The sequence below is a fragment of the Dama dama genome, chromosome 23 (assembly GCF_033118175.1).
Source record: "Dama dama isolate Ldn47 chromosome 23, ASM3311817v1, whole genome shotgun sequence".
NCBI classification, from domain to species: domain Eukaryota; kingdom Metazoa; phylum Chordata; class Mammalia; order Artiodactyla; family Cervidae; genus Dama; species Dama dama.
In genome coordinates, this window is record NC_083703.1 from 29,104,961 (window position 1) to 29,126,044 (window position 21,084).

At 48.1% G+C, this 21,084-nt stretch overlaps 1 protein-coding gene across 9 annotated transcripts in view; it reads right to left on the minus strand.

Moving 5' to 3' along the window:
* The window catches only part of BEND7 (BEN domain containing 7), an 85,709-nt gene extending 67,338 nt beyond the window's left edge, over positions 1-18,371 (minus strand). For 4 of the 9 annotated variants that reach the window (XM_061126245.1, XM_061126244.1, XM_061126252.1 and 1 more), the window contains exons 1-2: positions 18,023-18,370; positions 15,551-15,634 (exon numbers count right to left, since the gene is read on the minus strand). In XM_061126245.1, coding sequence (XP_060982228.1) covers positions 15,551-15,634; positions 18,023-18,083 — 145 coding nt within the window. In that variant the 5' untranslated portion in view covers positions 18,084-18,370. Of the gene's footprint in view, positions 1-15,550; positions 15,635-18,022 lie in introns of those variants that run through there. The other 5 variants (XM_061126248.1, XM_061126247.1, XM_061126253.1 and 2 more) reach the window with 4 other exon arrangements.
* Positions 18,372-21,084: the final 2,713 nt, after the last annotated feature.

Here is a 21,084-nt window from a genome sequence, read left to right on the forward strand (position 1 = left end):
AACACGGACTTTGAATTTAGACATTAGAGACCCATCACCTTCCAAGGTCCATGAGCCTCACTGTTCTACCAGGATGGGCAGGGAACTAACCAGCTGGCCAGCAGGAAGGGTTCCATCCGTGAAGCCCACTGCACTGCATCCAGGAAGCTGCAGAGACCTGCACTGGGCACTACATGAAGTGGGCAGCACACTAACCACCCACTGATCTTAATACCCATGGTGGAAACAGTGAAATCTTTGGACCACACTACCTTTATGGAGTCCAACTTAGCTGTACGGTTTCAAACTAAGAAGGCAGCTCAGACATGCCCTTTAAATTCAAAACAGGGCTCATGTGAGTCCCGTTAGTCCTACAGAAGATGAGAATTTATTTGTGCCTATGGTTCTCTGAGACATAAAGCAAAAGTCTTCAAAGGCTGACAACACACGTTGGAAAAATATAACAAGACTGCAGACCAAGGGCTGCTTTCATTTTCCGAGAGGAGCATAAACAAAATCTTGCCCTCGTTTAATCAGAAATAAAATGTTCATAATTGACTGTCTGGAAAGAGACAATCTGTTTCCATATAACCTGAAATCCTGACCCTCTGCTCTACTGCACAGAAAACTCTTAAAGAACGCTAGTACAGAACTGCACATTGCCCCTACTGACTTAAATATTAACTTACATACCATATCGTGGGTCAATTAAGGATGAACAAGGGTAAGTACTGGTGGCACTGTTTCTTCGGTCATTTAAATTTTTAAAAATATTCCAACTTAAAATACTCATGCTGTTGTACAGTTTCATCTTCAGTATTCAGTTCAGTTCAGTTCAGTCGCTCAGTCGTGTCCGACTCTTTGCGAGCCCATGAACCGCAGCATGCCAAGCCTCCCTGTCCATCACCAACTCCCAGAGTCTACCCAAACTCATGTCCACTGAGTCGGTGATGCATCTAATCATCTTGTCCTCTGTTGTCCCCTTCTCCTCCTGCCTTCAATCTTTCCCAACATCAGGGTTTTTTCAAATGAGTCAGCTTTTCGCATCAGGTGGCCAAAATATTGGAGTTTCAGCTTCAACATCAGTCCTTCCAATGAATACCCAGGACTGATTTCCTTTAGGATAGACTGGTTGGATCTCCTTGCAGTCCAAGGGATTCTCAAGAGTCTTCTCCAACATCTTCAGTATAAATAATATTAATGATGATGAGAAATGTATGATGTTTACAGCATCTTTCTCTTCCACGAATCTCAAGAAACTGATAACTGTGGGCCCGAAGGCACCTGGAGACTGGCAGTGGCTGCCTTCCCTGAGCGAGGCCAGGGGTGAGGCAACTGTGGCTGTACTCAGCAGCTTCCAAACTTTCTGGACTGTGATTCACAGCAAGAAAATAAAAGTTTCATGAATTTATCCTTCCTGCATGCAAGACACTCTGATATTTTCTAACCTATTTCTCTTATTATTATTGTATCGATAGTTTGTGTGGGTGACAGTCTGCTAAACTGACTTCATGACCCACTTACAGGTCACGGCCACTGCCTTAAATGCTGAAGTTTTCTTGGACCCTGTCCCACATGGGCCTCTCCCTCTCCACACACTTCCTGGATTCACCCCACCCACCCCACCTCTCTTCTGGCTCCAGTGACCATCTGTGATGACTTCGGCCCTGATCCCACCTCAGGGCTCTAGACCCATACATCCAATTGCTCACTGGACAGTTCCACTTGGACATTTCAAAAGCAACCTTAAAACTACGTCCAAGAATGTATTTTACGATGACTATCACCAAGCCTTGATAAACAGCACCAACTTGGCTATCCAAGCCAGAAAACTGGGCCTCATCTTCCATCTCTTGCCTCCCACAGCCACTTAAACACTGAGTCCTGCTTACTGTAACTTCTAGATTACTCAAGAGTCCTTCCACCCCTCTCTCATCATCACTTGAAGGGGCTACGGCCAAAAGCCTGCAGCACTGCTCCACCCCACCACAGTCCATGCTGAAGCCAGGGTGATTTTTCGGAAATGCAGACCTCGTCAAGTGACCTGCCTTGGTGGGAGGTGATGGGGCCCAACTCTTGCACTGGGGGCTTCTTCAGCCTTGGCTCTGGCCACGTCTCCCCCTGTTCGAGGCGGTGGCTCTTGGGTCTGATACACATTAGAATCACATGGATAGCTTTAAAAAAAAATCACGCCTAACTTCAGGACAGTTGAATCCAAACCCCATTAGTGACTATACTGGATGGCCAGAGGGCTCCCCATTTCAGCTCTATGGAAGGTCTTCAGGGACTTCCCTGGCAGTCCAGTGATTAAGACTCTGTTCTTCCAGTGCGGAGGGTGGTGGGCTGAAACCCTGGTCAGGGAACTAAGATCGCACATGCCATCTTCATGGCCAAAAAAAAAAATATTTTTTAATAAAAGAAAAAAAGAATTTCTCTAAGGAGGGTCTTTGGCTCCTGGGACAGGCTCTCACTTCCTTACTGTCTCACAGCCTCAGCCCCACCTTATACTTACTCTTTAGGTCCTTCTTTGCTTAAACATCCTCTTCTCAAGGGTCACTTCCCTTCACCCCCCCAGGTGAGGTCCCCTGGCTCTGTCTTTCTATCACAACCTATGGGTTGTCAAATCTCCCAGCTTGGCACCAAGGGCTGCTCAATAAAGACCTACCAATGGGTATAGGAATGGTTAATTCTAGAATCAGATATGTTGAAGCTACTGTTGAGGAAAGTTGGGGGGGAAACAACCCCCCAACACCACTGATGTACAAGGCGTAAACCGACATCTGTGACAGAAGTTCTCCTTGTTTCCATGGGGTGTTGGGGGTTGGCCAGATGAGGCTACTTGACGCCTGAAAGTGAAAGTCGCTCCATCATGTCTGACTGTTTGCAACCCCGTGGACTCTATGCCCATGGAATTCTCCAGGCCAGAATACTGGAGTGGGTAGCCCTTCCCTTCTCCAGGGGATCTTCCCTTCCCAGGGATCGAACCCAGGTCTTCTGCACTGCAGGCAGATTCTTTGCCAGCTGAGCCAGCAGGGAAGCCCAAGAATACTGGAGTGTGTAGCCTATCCCTTCTCCAGGGGATCTTCCCGACTCAGGAATGGGACCAGGGTCTCCTGCACTGCAGGTGGATTCTTTACCAACTGAGCTATCAGGGAAGCCCTACAGTCGACAGTGTCTTCCTACAAAAGCTCCCCAGGGGAACAGGTCTCATTCTATGCCTCTTCCCAGTTCATCCAGGAGAACAAACAAGAAATCCACACCACCCCCACCCCCACCCCCCACCTCCTTTCACAAAGGATAAGACTGAGTTGCCAAGACAAACAAACAAACAAACAAACAAACAAGATATGGACTTCCCTGGGGGACCAGTGGTTAAGACTTTCACCTTCCAACGCAGGAGGTGGCAGTGGGTGGGGTGGGGGGGTGATGGTTCACGGGGAGCTAAGATCCTACATGCCTTGCAGCCAAAAAACCAGAATGTGAAACAGAAGCACTGTTGCAACAAAGTGAATAAAGACTTTAAAAATGGTCTACATCAAAGACTTGAGTTGCCCAGAATGACCAAAGGAAATCAGAGGAAGATGGACTAGGTCTGGGTCTGCGTCCCTGCCTCTCACAGGAGGAGTTAAACAGTTCACAGGGACAGCTTGAGCTCCCACTCCTGCAGCAACGACGGCACCGCTATATTTCACACAGCGCTTATTAAGGTACCCATTAAAGTCTTGCTAGTAATTGAAAAAATTATATATGTGCGAGGAGAATGAGTTAATGTTCACAGAAGAACCTTTACTTGTGCACCTCCTGACTCCTTACTTTCAAGGTGTGCCTTAACCTTGCATTTTTGTGGGGTTCTTTACATCTTACACGTGGGCGTAAATTCACATTTGAGATATAATTCCATTAGCCACACAAGCAACTTCGGAGGCTATTATGTTGCATCAACTTTTTCTGTAAAAAATAAATTGTTCAGGATATTATTCCTGGAACAGAATAAATTCTTGGAATTACCGAGTAACTTATGTGCCGCACCACTGTTCCAAGAACACATTACTTATTTTATCATGACAAAGTCAAGTTATTAATCTTCCGGCTTCCATTTCAACAATGAGAAATTCTGCGAGATGCACAGCAGACACCTGCATTCCATCTCAGTTCAACTTTATATCGTCCATAAACATCTCTGTTTTGGACACCTCGTCCAAACAAATGCTCACGGAATACTCGATGTAGCATTCGATTTTATGAAACTATAAAAGCTCCTTGCTGTTAATTACAGAGACAAATGTCCCATCACACATTTGGTTACCAGATAGCATAATTAGTTTTCTCCATTAACCTTTCAGATGTAAAATTTGATTTCCAAGTTAAAAAAAAAACAAAAAACATTGTAAAACCCTTGGAATTCAGAGAACACACTATATATTTGTACATGCTGGGGGAGAAAATTGCAATACTAAGAGAACAATTTTTATGGATTCTTATTTACCAGGATACTGTCTGGAATCTTGAAAGAAAACCTATCTAAACTTCTTCATGGTTTTAAAATATATGCTCAGATATGCAGGCACTAAGCCGTCCATTGTGTGGAAAGGAGGTGCAGTAACCTGACCCTGAATGGAATGTGCCCTTTGATCTCTTCCTTCTCCAAAGGGTGATGCAGCTGAACTGGTCCATCACAGCCTCTGTCTCTGCTGTCCCCCTGCACACAGGGCATCAGAGACAGAATGGTGAAGGAAGGGCATCCAGGCTTCTTCCCCACTCAAAGCTAAAGGACCTGGACTTCCCTGATGGTCCAGTGGTTAAGAACTGGCCTGCCAATGCAGGGGACACAGGTTCAGTCCCTGTGTCCGGGAAGATTCCACATGCTACAGGGCACCTAAGCCCGTGCGCTGCAATTGCTGAAGCCCGTGCACAGGAGAGCCTGGGCTCCACAACAACAGAAGCCATTGCAACGAGAAGACCACACACCGCAAGAAGAGAGTAGCCCCTGCTCGCCACAACTAGAGAAAACCCGTGTACAGGAACCCAATCCCAGCACGGCCAAAAACAATTTTTTAAAAAAGCTAAAGAACCCCACAACCCTGGCATGCGAAGGATCACACTCTGGCTCCCACGTGCTGGAGGCTGGTCGTCACAGTGACTGAGTGGGAAGCTCTCGACCTGCACGTGTATTTATGATGCCAACATTCAGAGGGTACGATCCTAACCTCCCTCCATGTGTACGACAGTCCTGCCCAAGAAAACCTTCTCAGCTTAACAAACTGTCCCACTCGGATCAGCTGATAACTGGAGGCAAAATACATTTCAACATGTTTTAACATGGTACTCATTTATCCAAAATTAGCAACCCAGAGCCTACTTGTTGCCAGGTATTGTGCCCTGGGAACACAGGAAGCTCAAAGTCTTGCCCTGCAGGAATTCAAGCTGAGACTTGAGGGGTCAACAGAGATCTCACAGACAAGGCAGTTACGTAGAGGTGATGGCAGGCAGGGACCAGCACCGCAGTACCGCAATATTTCAGGGATACCCTCACACGGTGGGGTCTAAGTGTGCAAGACCCTGGGGGCAGGGGCAGGAACACACACAAAGGCATCCTAGTCTTGAGTTCAACTTTAAAAGGGGGCCAGCTATTAACTTAACTGGAAAGAAAAACATGTGTAATGAAAAGTAACCATGGACTTCCCTGGTAGGACAGTGGGTAAGAAGCCACCTGCCAATGCACGGAACACAGGTTTGAGCCCCTGTCCGGGAATATTCCACATGCCTCAGAGCAGCTAAGCCTGTGCACAGCAACTTCTGAGCCAGCACTCTAGTGCCTCTGGACCACAACTACTGAGCACTCGCGCCTGGAGCGCCGCAACAAGGGAAGCCCATGCACCACCCAACAAAGAGCAGCCCCAGCTCTCTGCAACTGGAGAAGGCATGCGCGCAGCAATGAAGACCCAGCACAATCAAAAACTTTAAAATAAATGAAATTAATTACTTTAAAAATTATTTTCAAAAAAAAGAAAAGTAACTGTTCCATTGGGTATTTTACTACTGACATGTGAGGTCCAGGTAACTCCTGAGATGGACACATAGATTCACCTCATGAAGCCAAGATGGGAGCTTGGAGGTAAAAGAGGTGAATGATAAAGCTTCAGAGTAGCTGATCTCACTATTTTTAATTTGAAGTGGAGCTCCTCGCTCATTCACTGAGCATCCTTGGATGTTTGTAACGTGCCCAGCATGGTGCTGGGCAGTGGGGACACAGGAAGAGAGAGAGAGAGAATTAAACTGGCCGTGCCTTCACTTTGGTAGAAATGCTGTGGAAGGAGAGGGGAGGCGGAAATCAAAGGAGACTGCCTGGAAGAAGCAAGGTCATCTTGGAGTCTTCAGGGATAAGAGATAGCCAAGCACAGAAGAGGGAGCATGGTGCAGGCGCAGGGTTGCAAGCAGAGGAGGTGGTCAGTGCAGGCAGTAAAGAGGGGAAGCGAGGTGGCTGCAGGAGTGGAAAGTGGTTTGGAGTGGCTGAAGCATAGGAAGTGGGAAGAGCAGTGTCAGGAATCAGCCTGAAGCAGGCAGGTGGCAGTTCCTGCGGGGTCTTAATCTATCTTCTGAGTCCTGATCTGAGAGCCAGACACAATAGGAGGTTCAGGTGGGGACGGGGGAGGGTGCGATCCTCCACGGGCCCTCCAGGCGCCCCTGCATCAATTACCATGGGCCCCTGCAAGCGTCCTGCTACTGCGTAACCCTCCTTCGCAGGTGGCATTCTCTCCAACACTTTTAAGAATAACAGATGTGCTTTGTAAATGTCCTAGGTCTATTTTTAACTTTGAGATGCGAAACACACTGTTCCCCAGTCTCTTTTTCCCCTTATGAATGGCCATACTCTTTTCCTCCAAAAGGAAAAAAATCCATATTCCCATGGGAACCAGCGAGGCTAAACTGTTAAGATACTTCCTTAGAGTCTGTCCCTTGTGAAGATTTCTTTGTTTCAGTGATGTTGTGGTGATAGGTGGGGGAAAAGCCAACTCACACAACCCCACCACGAGTTTCACTCACAGGGCAGTCACAGAACCACCCTGAGCTTTTAGGAGAAACTGAAAGAGGTGTGTGTAGACACACACATCGGGGGTGGGGACGGAGGGTCCAAACGGGACAGCTACCAGGGTCTGTTGCCATCTGATGCATGGATTTTCTTAAATGCAGGTAGGAAAACCTGCTGCAAGTGGAGCCCAACAACCAGTTAGTTCTAAACATGGGCTTACGAACAGGGCAGGACCATCTTCAGCCCCTTTGTAAAGTTCTGCCAAGATCACGGTGAAGTACAGAGCCAGCAAAATATATGTTATTTTTCAATTTGGGTCCAGTATACTCATGCACGGAGATAACAGGGATTTGAGCACCCATCATGTCGGGTACCTATTGTATTCAAACAAATCACTGTGCTAAGTGGTCTAAAGCAGCGGTCTCCAACCTTCTCGGCACCAGGGACCTTTTTGGTGCAAGATGACTTTTCCATGGACCGGGGGCAGGGTATGGCTTTGGGATGATTCAAGGGCATTAAGTTTACCATGCACTTTATTTGTAATCTAATGCCACCACTGATCCAACAGGAGGTGCCAGGACACGGCCCAGAGGTTGGGGACCCCTGCTCTAAAGGATTCACAAAAGAGTTTAGGTCCCACTTTCTCTGTGATCCTCCAATGTACAGGAGGAGAGGTGGGTTAAAAACAACCATAGTTCAACATGGGATGTGTTCAGGGTGACATGAAGCACAGTAAAGGCACATACGAAACAAGGAACTATTGTAGGCAGTCTGCGGTAAATGCTATAGGAGAGCGGCATTCCTATTTAGTGCTGAGGTGCCCAGGAGAAAAGATAACCTCTAATTCAGAGAAAAAGGGGACAAAAACAAATGCAGTGTTTTCTAGTTTGAAAATGTGTTTCACCACAAAGGATGTGTTGTGTGCTATGGAGGCACTGGAGGGAGTTAGGATCTCCATCAGCATTTCATTATAGAAGATAAGACCTTCAAGAGTCTGTTCAAGGTGTGCTGAACTGTTAACCTGAGATTCAAACCAAGGCTTCACCGACCACAGTAGACATTAAACAAACCCGAGTCTCTTTCTTCCCAAATGGGTCCCGGGCTTCCCCTCAACCAAGCTTTTGGCCATGCCATTCCTTCTACCTGCGGTGGGGCCCGCTTTCTTACCTGAAATCCTACTTTGCTAGGGGTGAGGGCACAGTGGGGCCCAGGGAGGTGAGTTACATCGAAGTTGAAGATGGAGATGGAGATTAGGGGCAGACTGGATGCTCAACATTAAGTTAAGGGATTTCAACTTGACCCTAGAATCCATGAGAAGACAGTTAAGTCTCTGAGCATGGGGTAGGATGATGAATTACATGTTAAGATCAGCTTTTTTGAGCAGAAGGCGGGGGTGCAGGGTGGGGGGAGTGAGGCAGCTCTGGCACAGAGAAAAGAGGACAGAATGAGATGTTAAAAGACCCAATTTTAAAGCCTGGTCAGCTACTAATTCCTGTGTGACCTTGGGCAAGTTGCTGTCATCTCTGAGGTCAGCTTCCCATTTGTATTCATCTAAGGGACATAACACCCACCTTCTGGAGGGGTTGTAGTATTAACTCAGTGATTAGTGGAAGTATGAGAGAGCCTAGCAGCAAAAGCTCTTAAACTTCAGGCAATAAAGTGAGTCCTCTCCAAGGACGACTAAGCCTGCGCCCACAGCCACAGAAGCACAGGTACTTATGAGCACTTATGTTCAAAGAAGCCACCAGTCCTTAAGGCTCCTCAAGAGGCTCTCAGATTGGACTTTGCTTGCTCTTGTTTTTGAAACCATTTCTGGACCCACAGTAGAACCAGACATAGCATCAGTGCTGTAGGAATTCTCCAAAATCATCTGGACCAGAGGCTTTTCCACAGTGCTGAGGGCACCCTGACCATTCTGCAGAGGCCAGCAGAGGAGGTGGGACATGGGACAGGTGCTCAGGACCTCCTCCACCTGCTCCTGGCTGCTCTGCTCCCCTCCCACCTTTATACCCCTGGGAGTTCATTTCAACAAGCCTTCCACGTGGGTAAGAGAGTTTTGGAGACAACAGACCCTGATTTGGATCCTGGTTCTGTCACTGAGTTACTTCATGAAAACCTCAAATTCCTCAAAGTGGGAATAATAATACTGTTAGGGGACAATTAATGGGATAACCAACCAGTCCATCCTAAAGGAGATCAGTCCTGGGTGTTCATTGGTAGGAATGATTCTGAAGCTGAAACTCCAATACTCTGGCCACCTGATGCGAAGAGCTGACTCATTTGAAAAGACCCCGATGCTGGGAAAAATTGAGGGCAGGAGGAGAAGGGGACAATAGAGGATGAGATGGTTGGATAGCATCACTGACTCAATGGGCATGGGTTTGGGTGGACTCTGGGAGTTGGTGATGGACAGGGAGGGCTTGCGTGCTGCAGTTCATGGGGTCGCAAAGAGTCGGACACAACTGAGTGACTGAACTGAAATGAATGGGATAACATGCAAAGTTCTCCATGTGGGGACTTCCGTGGTAGTCCAGTGGTTAGGACTCAGGACTTTCACTGCTGCAGCCCTGGGTTCAATCGCTGGTTGGGGAACTAAGATCCCATAAGCCTCAAGGCGTAACCCCCCCCAAAAAAAAACCTCCCAAAACAAAGTTCTTAGCATGGTACCTGGCATCCAACTTGATGAATGACACTACTCTGGTTGGCTGGATTCCTAACCCCAGGAGAATCTTCAAGATTCGGGGGACTCTTAAAGGGCTGGCTGTCATCAAGAAAGCCATTGAAAGATTCAAAACATCAGAGATCTCGACCCCGCTTGCTCAGCTCCGCTACTGCACCTTGAGCTTCATCTTCTGAAAGCTGTTTCACAGACTCAACATTAAAGAGAACAGCCAGCACAGCACATAACCGGAGCACAATACATATCGGACTGAACAAATGAATGGGACCAGACACCTGAAAAGACATGTTTCACATCTATCTACTATAATACTAAACCTAGGACAAAATCTAGATATAAAAAGATTTTCCAAAATGTTTGCTATTGTTATGGATAATAAATTCATTGTTGCATTAAAATACTTCCTAAAAGTGCCCTGATGCTGGCTGAGGTTTCTCCAATGATCCCTGGATTTGCCCGGCTCAACCAGGCAGAGGGAAAGACCTTGGGACAGGAGTCCTGGGTTTAGTCCAGGATCTGCTACTTATGAGCAAGTCACTTAACTCTGAGCTTCAGTTTCTTCCTCTGGGCAATGGGAATAATGACATCCACCCAGGCCACGCACAGGTCCGCTGTAAAAGTCATGAGATGGAACGTCCCTGGTGGTTCAGTGGTTAAGAATTCACCTGCCAATGCAGGGGACATGGGTTCGATCCCTGGTCCAAGATTATCTCACATGCCATGGGGCAACTAAGCCCACAAGCCACAACTCTTGAGCCAGCGCTATAGAGCCCGTGCTCTGTATCAAGAGAAGCACCTCAGTGAGAACCCCATGCACCACAACCACAGCGTGACCCCGCCTGCCAAAACTAGAGAAAGCCTGCGCCCAGGGCAGCCAAAAAAAAAAAAAGAGAAAAATCAGGGGATGTGGATCTCCCTGGTGGTCCAGTGGTTAACACTCTGTGCTCCCAATACAGGGGGGCTGGGTTCAATCCCTAGTCAGGAACTAAGATCCCACATGCTGAAACTAAGAGTTTGCATGCCTCAACTAAAGATCCCGCATGTTGCAACAAAGATCGAAGACCTCAGGTGCCACAACTAAGACCTAGTGCTGCCAAAAAAAAAAAAGAAAATCATGACAGCTGGGCCAGTACTGTCCAAACTACAGAGCACAACCCTCACTTAAAGTCTGATTATAGTGATACTCGGTTCTCTGCTGAGGCTCCCATCACCTCTCCCACCTGGAATCTTCTCCAGCTCCCCTGCCTATTCAAACCCTCCCCAAGGTCACAGTGTTGCCTTTCCAGCACGCTCCACCCCACCCACAATGTGATCCTTTCCTTCTAGCTCAGCTTTTGCCCTAAAGGCTCATGTCTGTCATTTACCACACACACACACACACACACACACACACGCTGTGCTGCGGGGTGTTCCCAGCTCACATGGACTGGTGGGGTCCCAGCGATCACACCTGCCCCTTGGGAGACCTGTGGCAGCCTCCCTGACACCTCTAGGGAAAGTCACTCAGTCGTGTCCGACTCTTTGCGACCCCATGGACTATACAGTCCATGGAATTCTCCGGGCCAGAATACTGGAGTGGGTAGACTTTCCCTTCTCCAGGGGATCTTCCCAACCTAAGGACTGAACCCAGGTCTCCCGCATTGCAGGCGGATTCTTTACCAGCCGAGCCACAAGGGAAGCCCAACACCTCTAGTCTTGTCTACAAGACACGGATAGTGAGGACTCTTAAGAGATTTGCTCTGAGGGGTAAATGAGATCCTTCCTGTCAATGACTCGACTCAATGCTGGGCACACAGGAAGTGCTCAGACAACTGTAGTTGTTAGGATGACTGAATTTTGTCCTTCACTGCGTCCTGAATTTGTTCAACAGGATTTTTTATTTTTTTGGCTATACCAGTTCTTAGTTGCAGCATGTGCAATCTTCACTGAGGCATGTGGGATCTAGTTCTCTGACCAGGGATCAAACCCAGGCCTCCTGCATTGGAAGCAGAGTCTTAACCACTGGACCAGCAGGGGAAGTCCCTGTCCAGCTGGATTTTAATCACTGAGAGAAGATCCCTATCCTATCCACTTCTTTGGTTGCTCCCAACCCCACTCCCATTCCAGAAAAGTGCTGAGTTTGTCATATATTCTCAAAAAATAAGAAAAATCTGTTACACTGATCAAAAGGAATTAAGCTGTTTTTCTCCAAAATAGTGTTCAAATCTTCACAGTGGCCCATTACGGCCAGCTGGACAAAGCCAATGTCCACAGGGTAATCTCTCCTGACCCTGCTAGCAAATTAAACGTGTGGGAAGAACACCCAAAAAGCTCTCGGTCAAACTGTTCACACCACTGAGCCGTCCTAACCTGTTGAATGTGCTGCCTTAGTCAACAACCTAAAAATATCCCAGGGAAATTGATTTGAGGTGGGAACCTCTGCCAAATTCTGGAGCACTCTTTTCCTGAGACATGAACTGTAATCTTACAGGTGCAGATAGTATCAGAGATGACACATATGGACATTTGACAGAAAATCCCATGCAGCATGCCAAAGGCCCTGTTTCCGGGATGCGTTACAGGTCAAACAGTTCTGCTGTTTTTGCTAACAATCTCCCTTGGGTGTCACAGACCTCACATGGAATTCTACACCATGATGCGTAATATCATGGGTGGACTCAAACCATTTACAAAACAAACGTGACTGACATTTGCGAGAAAGAACTATAACCTAAAAAAGTCTACTTTATAACACCATCAACAACAGAACTGTGTTTCATATGTTATCAGTAACTATTTTCAATTACTCTAGAAATCAGGTTTGCATAATAATTTGCTCTTCCCGTTTTTTTTTCCCCCCCAAATTGACTTGAAGATCACAAAATAGAAATGTTCCATGGGAGCCATATCCCACTTTCCCCAGAATGAGCAAAAGACTGAGAATTACCCAGGCACTTTCACACTGTTCCATCTTGTCTCTTGATGTCTAAGGCCTCTGTGACCAACAGTGACTTAGAAACTTATCGCAAGCCTGGCCTTGCACTGATGTTCTCTTATCTTCCTGGGCTCAAGCTAGGAAGAATGAAGCCAGACCTGCCCCTTGGAAAGTTTGAAAGTGAAAGTGAAGTCGCTCAGTCGTGTCTGACTCTTTGTGACCCCATGGACTGTAGCCTACCAGGCTCCTCCGTCCATGGGATTCTCCAGGCAAGAATACTGGAGTGGGTTACCATTTCCTTCTTCAGGGGATCTTCCCAACCCAGGGATTGAACCCAGGTCTCCCGAATTGAAGGCAGATGCTTAAACCTCTGACCCACCAGGGAAGCCCCTGAAAGTTTACCTCTTACCAAATCTCGAGCACTAGCACCTTTTGTACCTGGAATCCACCCACTGTATCGCATCCTCACCCTTTTCCAAGTACCCAGCAGACAGGGGAACAGCCTGCTGTGTGGAGATGAACTAAACCAAGGATATGATGTTCCTTTTTTATGATAAATGTACCTCTTTCTACTAATTGGCAAGTTCTTCCTTTCAAATGGTTAGATTGAGTGGTGCTTTGATATAGAATTCCGACTGATCAAGTTAAGGGAACTGAAAATACAGGATTCTGAATAAGTGGAAAGAACTGAACAGAGTACAGTCCAGGAATATTCTCCTCCTGGGTCACAGCACCTCTCTTGACTGTGAACCTTTTGGGTTCTAGACCCTCAGAACAGAAAACAGATGCTGAGAGCAGTGCTGGCCCCAGCCACAGTCTCTGCCTGGATGGAAAGCGCCACACGCCTTCGGTGCTCGCTGGTGGAAGAAATGTCATTATTTCCCTCCTGTTTTACCTCTGTCCCAGTGATCCCCTACCTTTTTGGCACCAGGGACTGGTTTCGTGGAAGACAATTTTTCCATGGACTGCGGCAGGGGGATGGTTTCAGGATGATTCAAAGGCATTCCATTTGTACTTTATTTCTATTATTATTACATCAGCTCTACCTCAAATCATCAGGCATTTCAGATCCCAGAAGTTGGGGACGCCTGCTCTATTCAGTACCCATTTCACTTCTCAGTCCTTTGCAACCCACCCTTTCTCTTCCATCAAGCAAGATCAAGAGAACCCTCAACTGCCTGGCTTCCTTGTTGTTTTAACTGGTGGTACCCTGAATCTGAGCACCCATCTTGCTTCCAAAAGACCTACTATGTGTAAAATAGATAGCTGGTGGGAAGCTACTGTACAGCACAGGAAGCGCAGATCGGAGCTCTGTGATGACCTAGACGGGTGGTATCGAGGAGGGGGTCCAAGAGGGAGGGAATACATGTACACATTATAGCTGATTTACGTAGTTGCACGGTGGCTCAGATGGTAAAGAATCTGTCTGCTATGCAAGAGACCCAGGTTCGATCCCTGTGTTGGGAAGATGCCCTGGAGTAGGGAATGGCAACCCACTCCAGTATTCTTGCCTGGAGAATCCCATGGACAGAGGAGCCTGGCGGGCTACAGCCCCTGGGGTCACAAAGAGTCAGATACGACTGAGCTGACTAACACTCACTTTTTCACTTTTCACAGCAGAAATTAACAAAATACTGTAAAGCAATTATCTTCCAATTAAAAAAAACTTTTTTTAATGACCTATCAACTCTCCCCAGAGACATGGCCATTCTGGCCCTTGCTTTCAATGGCTCTTGCCAGGACTGTCTCCCACTTCTGCTTCCTCATGGGGTACCCAGCTCTCACACTGCCACCCAGGCTCTAGGAAGTGTTGGGGGTGGGTACGGTGGAGGCCCAGTGCCATGATTTGTCCTCCACTCCGACCTCACAGGTACTTCATCCTTAGTGGCAAAATCCTAAATTGTTTCATTTTTGGTTCCTCTGTCCATGGGAATTTTCAGGCAAAAATACTGGAATGGGTTGCCATTTCTTTCTCCAGGGGATCTTCCCAACCCAGGGATCAAACCTGCGCCTCTTGTGTCTCCTGCATTGCAGATGGATTCTTTACTTGCTGAGCTATTCGGGAAATTTTTTTGACTCATGGTCTACAAGTAACAAACTGCATGGGCAAGGCCCTTCGGGTACAGTTTCTATACTGAAAGCCACACGTGGACAGCGCGGCATCATTTTAGGGAACCTACTCATCCATCATGAAGCTACTCTTGTCGGATGGCCTCCAAGGCGCTGCTTTGCTCAGCGTGGCCCTGGGGTGGGTCAGGAAGGAGGGTGGTGAGAGCAGGGACCGGCCTTCCCTCTCTGACGTGGTGTAAAGTGAGCATAAAGCTGGGCAGACGAATGAGGAATGGCTCCGTGATCACTAGTCCTACCTAGAGGTGGTTCGACGGCCCATCACACTTTCCTTTTCCTTCTGCTTTTTGGCTGGAGAGTTAATTTAATTTTGTCATGGCAGGATTAGCAACCAGGCCACAGCGGTGAAGGGACATTATCATCAGACAGCATATTAATCCTCTACCCCACCCAAGGAGGAGGCAAAAACCAAACAAATAGCAGCTTCCTGGAAATTGAATTTCTGTTATCCAGATGTCAAAGATGTAATACCCCAATTACACAAACTATTGCCAATGAAGCATGCCAGCGAATATGTGATGTAAATGGGGTGAACACAGAGCCACAAAACTGCATGGTCAGCTTCTGGCTCCGGGAGTGAGTGATAATTAGCACTGTGTGTAGACACTAATAAACATTTATGTCTGAAATTACAACTTTTAGTCATGTTAATAAGGGATCTATTGGCAATCTGTAAAATAAAAGGTCTTGAAAAGAATGTCATACATTAAGCGGTGGCAGACATTTCCCATTCTAGCACAATCTTTTTTTTTTCCCCCTTCTCCCTAATTGCAAATGGCCACACTGTTTTGCTGAGAAATTAATTGACATAAGAACCTACCTAAAAAAATGGGTTGTGTCTCTTTGGCCTCCCCATTAACATCGCTGCTGAAGTCTGAGATCTTATAGACCTCATGGTGATAATCTGGGGTGAGAAAACAGCCAAAAATTAGAATTCTAATGACCTGCAAGATATGAATAAGCAAGAAAGGCGAGAATCTCATTATATACGTTATGTGTAAGCTATACTTTATAATTTTTTGAGATCTCAGTTCATCACAGAATTTACAGTCACTGGTAATCCCTACCGCTCTGCTTACTCTGGAGAAGTACACGAACTTGAAATTATTATTTTCACTTCAGAAAACAGCTCTGCTTGATCACACAGTTTTCACAGGAAATTTGGTCCACAGATGCCAATTACATACCAGGCTTCTTTTCTTCCAAATGACAAGTATTTTTATAAGGAAAAGAAAAAAACCTTGCCCAATCATAGGCCAGAAGAAGATTCCAAATTTATCTCTACAACCTATTTGCATGAGTAGATGATAGTACGCTTCAGAGTTACCTGGTACTCTTAGTTTATCCAGAAAAATCCTAGCCTTTGAGCAGCTTGCAGGCAAGCACACATAAAAAATACCGATTTGTTATTTCAAATATAGTATAATTTGGAATAAGAAAGCGAGCCTTGCATTCGGCTACTGCATTTCAACATACAATAGTTTAAGTTCTAAAAATGCACCTGCAAAGCAGAGAGAAAAAGCAGACCCGTAATTTTTTTTTAAAAAAAGGAAAAAGACAGACTTGCTATGTCAGTCAAACTTTAAAACACAGTATTTTACAAGCTTCTCTAAAGAGGCTACTGCACTTTGGCAACTGTTTCTAAAAAGTAGGATTGCTTAGGTAAGAAACTAGACAATCCTTCTTAACAGTGATTCCCTTTCGGGGGCCTTAGCCCTCCCAGAACAAGGTCTACAAAACTTATCTCACTTTTAAGATAAAGTAGTTAAGTTCCATGAGTTTGAGCAAACTCCGGGAGATAGGGAAGGACAGGGAAGCCTGGCATGCTGCAGTCCATGGAGTCGCAGAGTCAGACGCGACTGAGCAACTGAGCAACTGAACAACAAAGTAAGTTTCCTGAAGTCATAAATAAGAAAGCCACCTAGATTCCAGAATGAATCAGATAGACCAACAGGCCAGTCACAAATGGAGGTACTTTTAAAGTACAAATGACTGAGTAATCAACACTGCTGGGGGAAAAAAAACTGTACAGAGAAAAAAGCAAAGCCAAATATTTTGAATACGTACAACTACGACAGGCTTTTTTCATCAAACAGTGTCCAAACTAAATTCGAGTGAACAGATAGGAGTAGATCTTCAAAATGTCTATAATCAAAATCAATTTCAGACTAACCGAAAGCAGGCTTTATTGAATCTACACCACAGTTAGCTTAGCTGGAAATTGCAATCGCCCTCTAATTTTCATCAGCTTACATGTGACTTCTCCAGGTTGTTAAAATAATCGCCTTGCTCTCTAGTCTGATGCCAGTGCTAGATACTACAACAGAGGAACAAAGTGGACAGGTTCTCTGGTTTGGTTTTTGACTTCAAGCTGATTTAAAGATGACACTTGAACACGATCATTCTAAACTCAATATTGGGACTTGTGACATGAAGGGGAGAAAAAGTCACCTGCATCTAATTTAAGGTGACACGATGCATTTTGATAGATATAATTTTTTGTCTGCCCTTACATTCTTATCGTTTTTTGAAAAGTCTAATCAGGAAAAATAAAGACTCTTTAACAAGTCACTGAACACAGGCAGGACTATTCAACTTTCCTCTCCCCTGATAAAATAAACCCAAGCCCAGAGACCGCGGTGTACACCTGTTAAATCGTCAGGGACCGGCTGTATTTTTCGTTTTTTTCTTTTTAATGATACTTATCTGACTGTTACGTGATCTATTCGAAAACATCTTCCCTGCCCAAATAACATATCCGGGAAAGATGCTGAATGTCAATAATTCTTCTCTGGGCTTGGACACCTAATGAGCTTCTTTCTCGGTCTTAACAACAGCCACCACCACCTTTTCTCCTTCTTTTTGCAGGAGGGAGGAAAAAAAGCACACCAACCCCCAAACCACCGAGACCACTGGTCCGGGTGGGTGTCCGCACGGCCTGATGGAGACGCGTCCTCCCCCACCCGGCCGCCGAGCCACAGGCGAGGAATACCAAAGAAGGCTCCCCGCTCCCCAAGTGTCATTGTTTGCTAATTTCCTGATGTGCCCTCCGACTTGTTTACGCGGAATCACATCCTGCCTCCCCCCTCACCCCCAGCCGCACAACTTTCCTCGCCGCCCGGCGTGTGTGCGGCCGAAGCCCCACTCGGGGAGGGGACCCGGGGCGGGGGGGTATCAGGAGCCCCGGCCCTCGGAGTTGGCCGCACCGGGGCGGGGGGCTGTTTACGCGGCGGCCAAGTCCTCCCTCCGCCGCCCGCACGCCCCCCGCCCGGCCCGGCCCGGCCCCGCTTACCTCGGTTCACCAGTTTGAAGCTCTGCGATTTCCTGCTCCGCTTCCTCTCCGAGAACTCCATGGTGCGGCGGGCGGGCAGGGCAGGGGCTGCGGCCGGGGGCGGCCGGGCGGAGGGACGGTGGGAGCGGCGGCCGAGGCGGCGGCGGCGCTGGCTCTTGTCACCCGGCAGCGGGAGCGCGGGGACCAAGGTCCGTCTCTTGGATCCGCAGGGGGGAGGCACAGGCAAGGGAAAAACCACTCGAGCCCGCCCGGGGGCTGCGGCCGGCGGGGCCGGGCGGGAGGCGCTCTCCCGGGCGAAGTTGCCCCCTCCTGGCCGCCGCTCAGCTCGCCCCCCGACCCCGGCTCATCCCCGGCTGCCGGGCGAGACGCCGCCGGAGCCGAACTTTCCGTTGGGGAGCGAGTTGGGGGCGGGGAGGGCGGGCCGGGGCTGCCGGCGCCCTGGGCGCTCGCCGCGGGCCGGCCTGGGTGCAGCTCCCGACGCGGCGGCGGCGGCGGCGGCGGCGGCGAGCGCGGCCCCGGGGACGCGGCGGGCGGGCCGAGGGCGGCGGCGGCGGCGGCGGCAGGGTGCGAGCCGGGTCGGGGCGCTGACCGCCCCCGCGGGAGGAGGGGCGCCGGGAGGAGGCGGCGCCGCCGGGACCCCGGGGCCACCTGCTGGCGGAGCGCGGCCGCCGCCATCCCCCGGGGCCCGGGCTGCCGCCACCCACCGGCCTGGCCGCGCGGCGCCCGGAGGAGGAGCCGGAGGCCGCGGCGCAGCGCCCTCGGCCCGGCCGGCCCACCCGCCCCCGGGGACCGCCGTCCCTGCCAGGCGCTGGGGTCCCGACGCCGGTGCCTCGGGGGCCGGCGAGTCGGGGTGCGGCTGCCCGGGGGAGCCTGGCTCCCGCCTCCGAGCTCGCTTGCATCTTCCCGGGGCCGATCTTGTTCTCAACGGCCCTGGGTGTCGGCGACCCTCCTGGCCAGCCCATTCCTCTCGCCGTGAGATTCAGGGTATCGGAGGACCAGACACTGTTTTCAGGCAAGTTTTAGGGGAAAAAAAAAAAATCAACCAAAACCCCAAAACTTACCCATCTGAGCTCTGCAAGGAAAAGAGATTTTAGAATTTTCTGATCAGCCGAGTATGGAAAAGAGTGAGCTTCAGTTCTTTACTCCAATGCGAGGAGGGATGTAGGAAGATTGGGAGTTAAGTTCAAGGAGAGAACTTGGAATGTGGGGCTTGGAGAGGGTGGATGGGGTGAGCTATGCGACGTCAGTGGGTGCCCAACCTCCCTTCTGACTCTTAGGGAAGACATGGCCAAGGCAGGTGCACAGGGCTCTGCCACTGGGTGTACTAAAGCCAGAATAATCGGCAGCAACGGAAAGCTTGTGTTAGTTTTATATTGCATTCTTTTCTAGGGAGCTAAGAGTACTCCATTGCTTTTTCACAACAACTTGATTGTGGGGATGGAAGAGAATTCTATACCAGCGGGGACTGGCAGGTCAGAAATGTGATCTGATAAGCTGAAAAGTACTGCCACCAAACTGGTCATCTCTAGACGCAAAAACAAAGAGAGTAAAGAGATGGATGTCAGAACCAGCACTGTGACAAGTTCAAGTGACCTCAAAAGAGTGGAGAGAATAAGTGGGGAGGGTATGTTGATAAATGTGGTAACACTGCCAACCTCGCTCCAATGAAGAGGCAGCTGCTCAGGACTCACTCTTTTTAAATTTTTTTATTAGTTTTATGTATTATTTATTTTTGGCAGTACTGGATCTTCCTTGCTGGGCAGGTTTTTCTCTAGTTTTGGTGTTCAGGCTTCTCTTTGCAATGGCTTCCCTTGTTCTGGAGCACCGGCTCAAGGGCTCTGTAGTTTCGGTTCCCAGGCTTTAGAGCCACAGGCTCAGTATTTGTGAAACTACTTAGTTGCTCCGCAGCATGTGGGATCCTCTGGGATCAGGGGTCGAACCCTTGTCTCCTGCATTGGCAGTCAGATTCGTTACCATGGAGACACCAAGGAAGCCCCAGGATCCCCTCTTATTTAACAGGGATGCCTAAGAGAAAGGGATAAGTTGGAGGCAACCTGCATAAGCATATACACACCAGGAAATCAAGGAACCAGGTAACCCATCATATAGCAGAAGCAGAGCCTGGTACACCTTCCGAGGTCTTATATTAGGTGGTCAGTTCAGTTCAGTTCAGTCGCTCAGTCGTGTCCGACTCTTTGCGACTCCACGAATCGCAGCACGCCAGGCCTCCCTGTCCATCACCAACTCCTGGAGCTTACTCAAACTCATGTCCATTGAGTCGGTGATGCCATCCAGCCATCTCATCTTCTGTCGTCCCCTTCTCCTCCTACCCCCAATCCCTCCCAACATCAGGGTATATGAGGTGGTATATATGTAATAAGTGGGAAGGCTGGTTTCAAAGTGAGAAAAAGGACAGTTCAGGGGACTTCCCTGGTGGTCAGGTGGTTAGGACTCTGCACTTAATGCAGGGGGCTCCGGTTCCATCCCTGGTCAAGGAACTGTGATCCTGCATGCCAGTGCAACAGGGGCCAAATAAACAAATGAGGAGTGTTCCTTTTGTTCCCTAAAATGAACCCTTAAATAAGAGGTTTTTAACTTTTGCTCACTGTCTCCTTGGAGATTATGTTCAGAGTTCAGGGCCTTTTCCTAGAAAATATGTGTAGGACAAACAAAATTATATACATTTTTCGGAGTTCTAAAAGGTAGCAGAAAGGATTAAAGTGATAGCAAGGATTGGTCAACTACTCTATTTGGTTTTCTACTGTTTTTTTGCCTCTCCTTCTTTAAAACCATGTACCTGAACATGTTTTGAAGATTTCTGAAGAAACAAAACACCTGATTCTGTCCCCTGGGCGGGGACCCTTTCTTTCTTTTTTTAGTGCCTTTAAAAATGTTATTCCAGAAGCCACAGGCTGAGGACTGTACTGATTGAAAAACATTTAGGATCGTTCATGCCTTGGAGCATAAAATGAGACTTTATTATGCTTGCTATGATAAAATCATTGAAGGTGCCATACCAAGAAGCAGATCCCTAGGGGGATATTAACAACTTAGCATTTTCA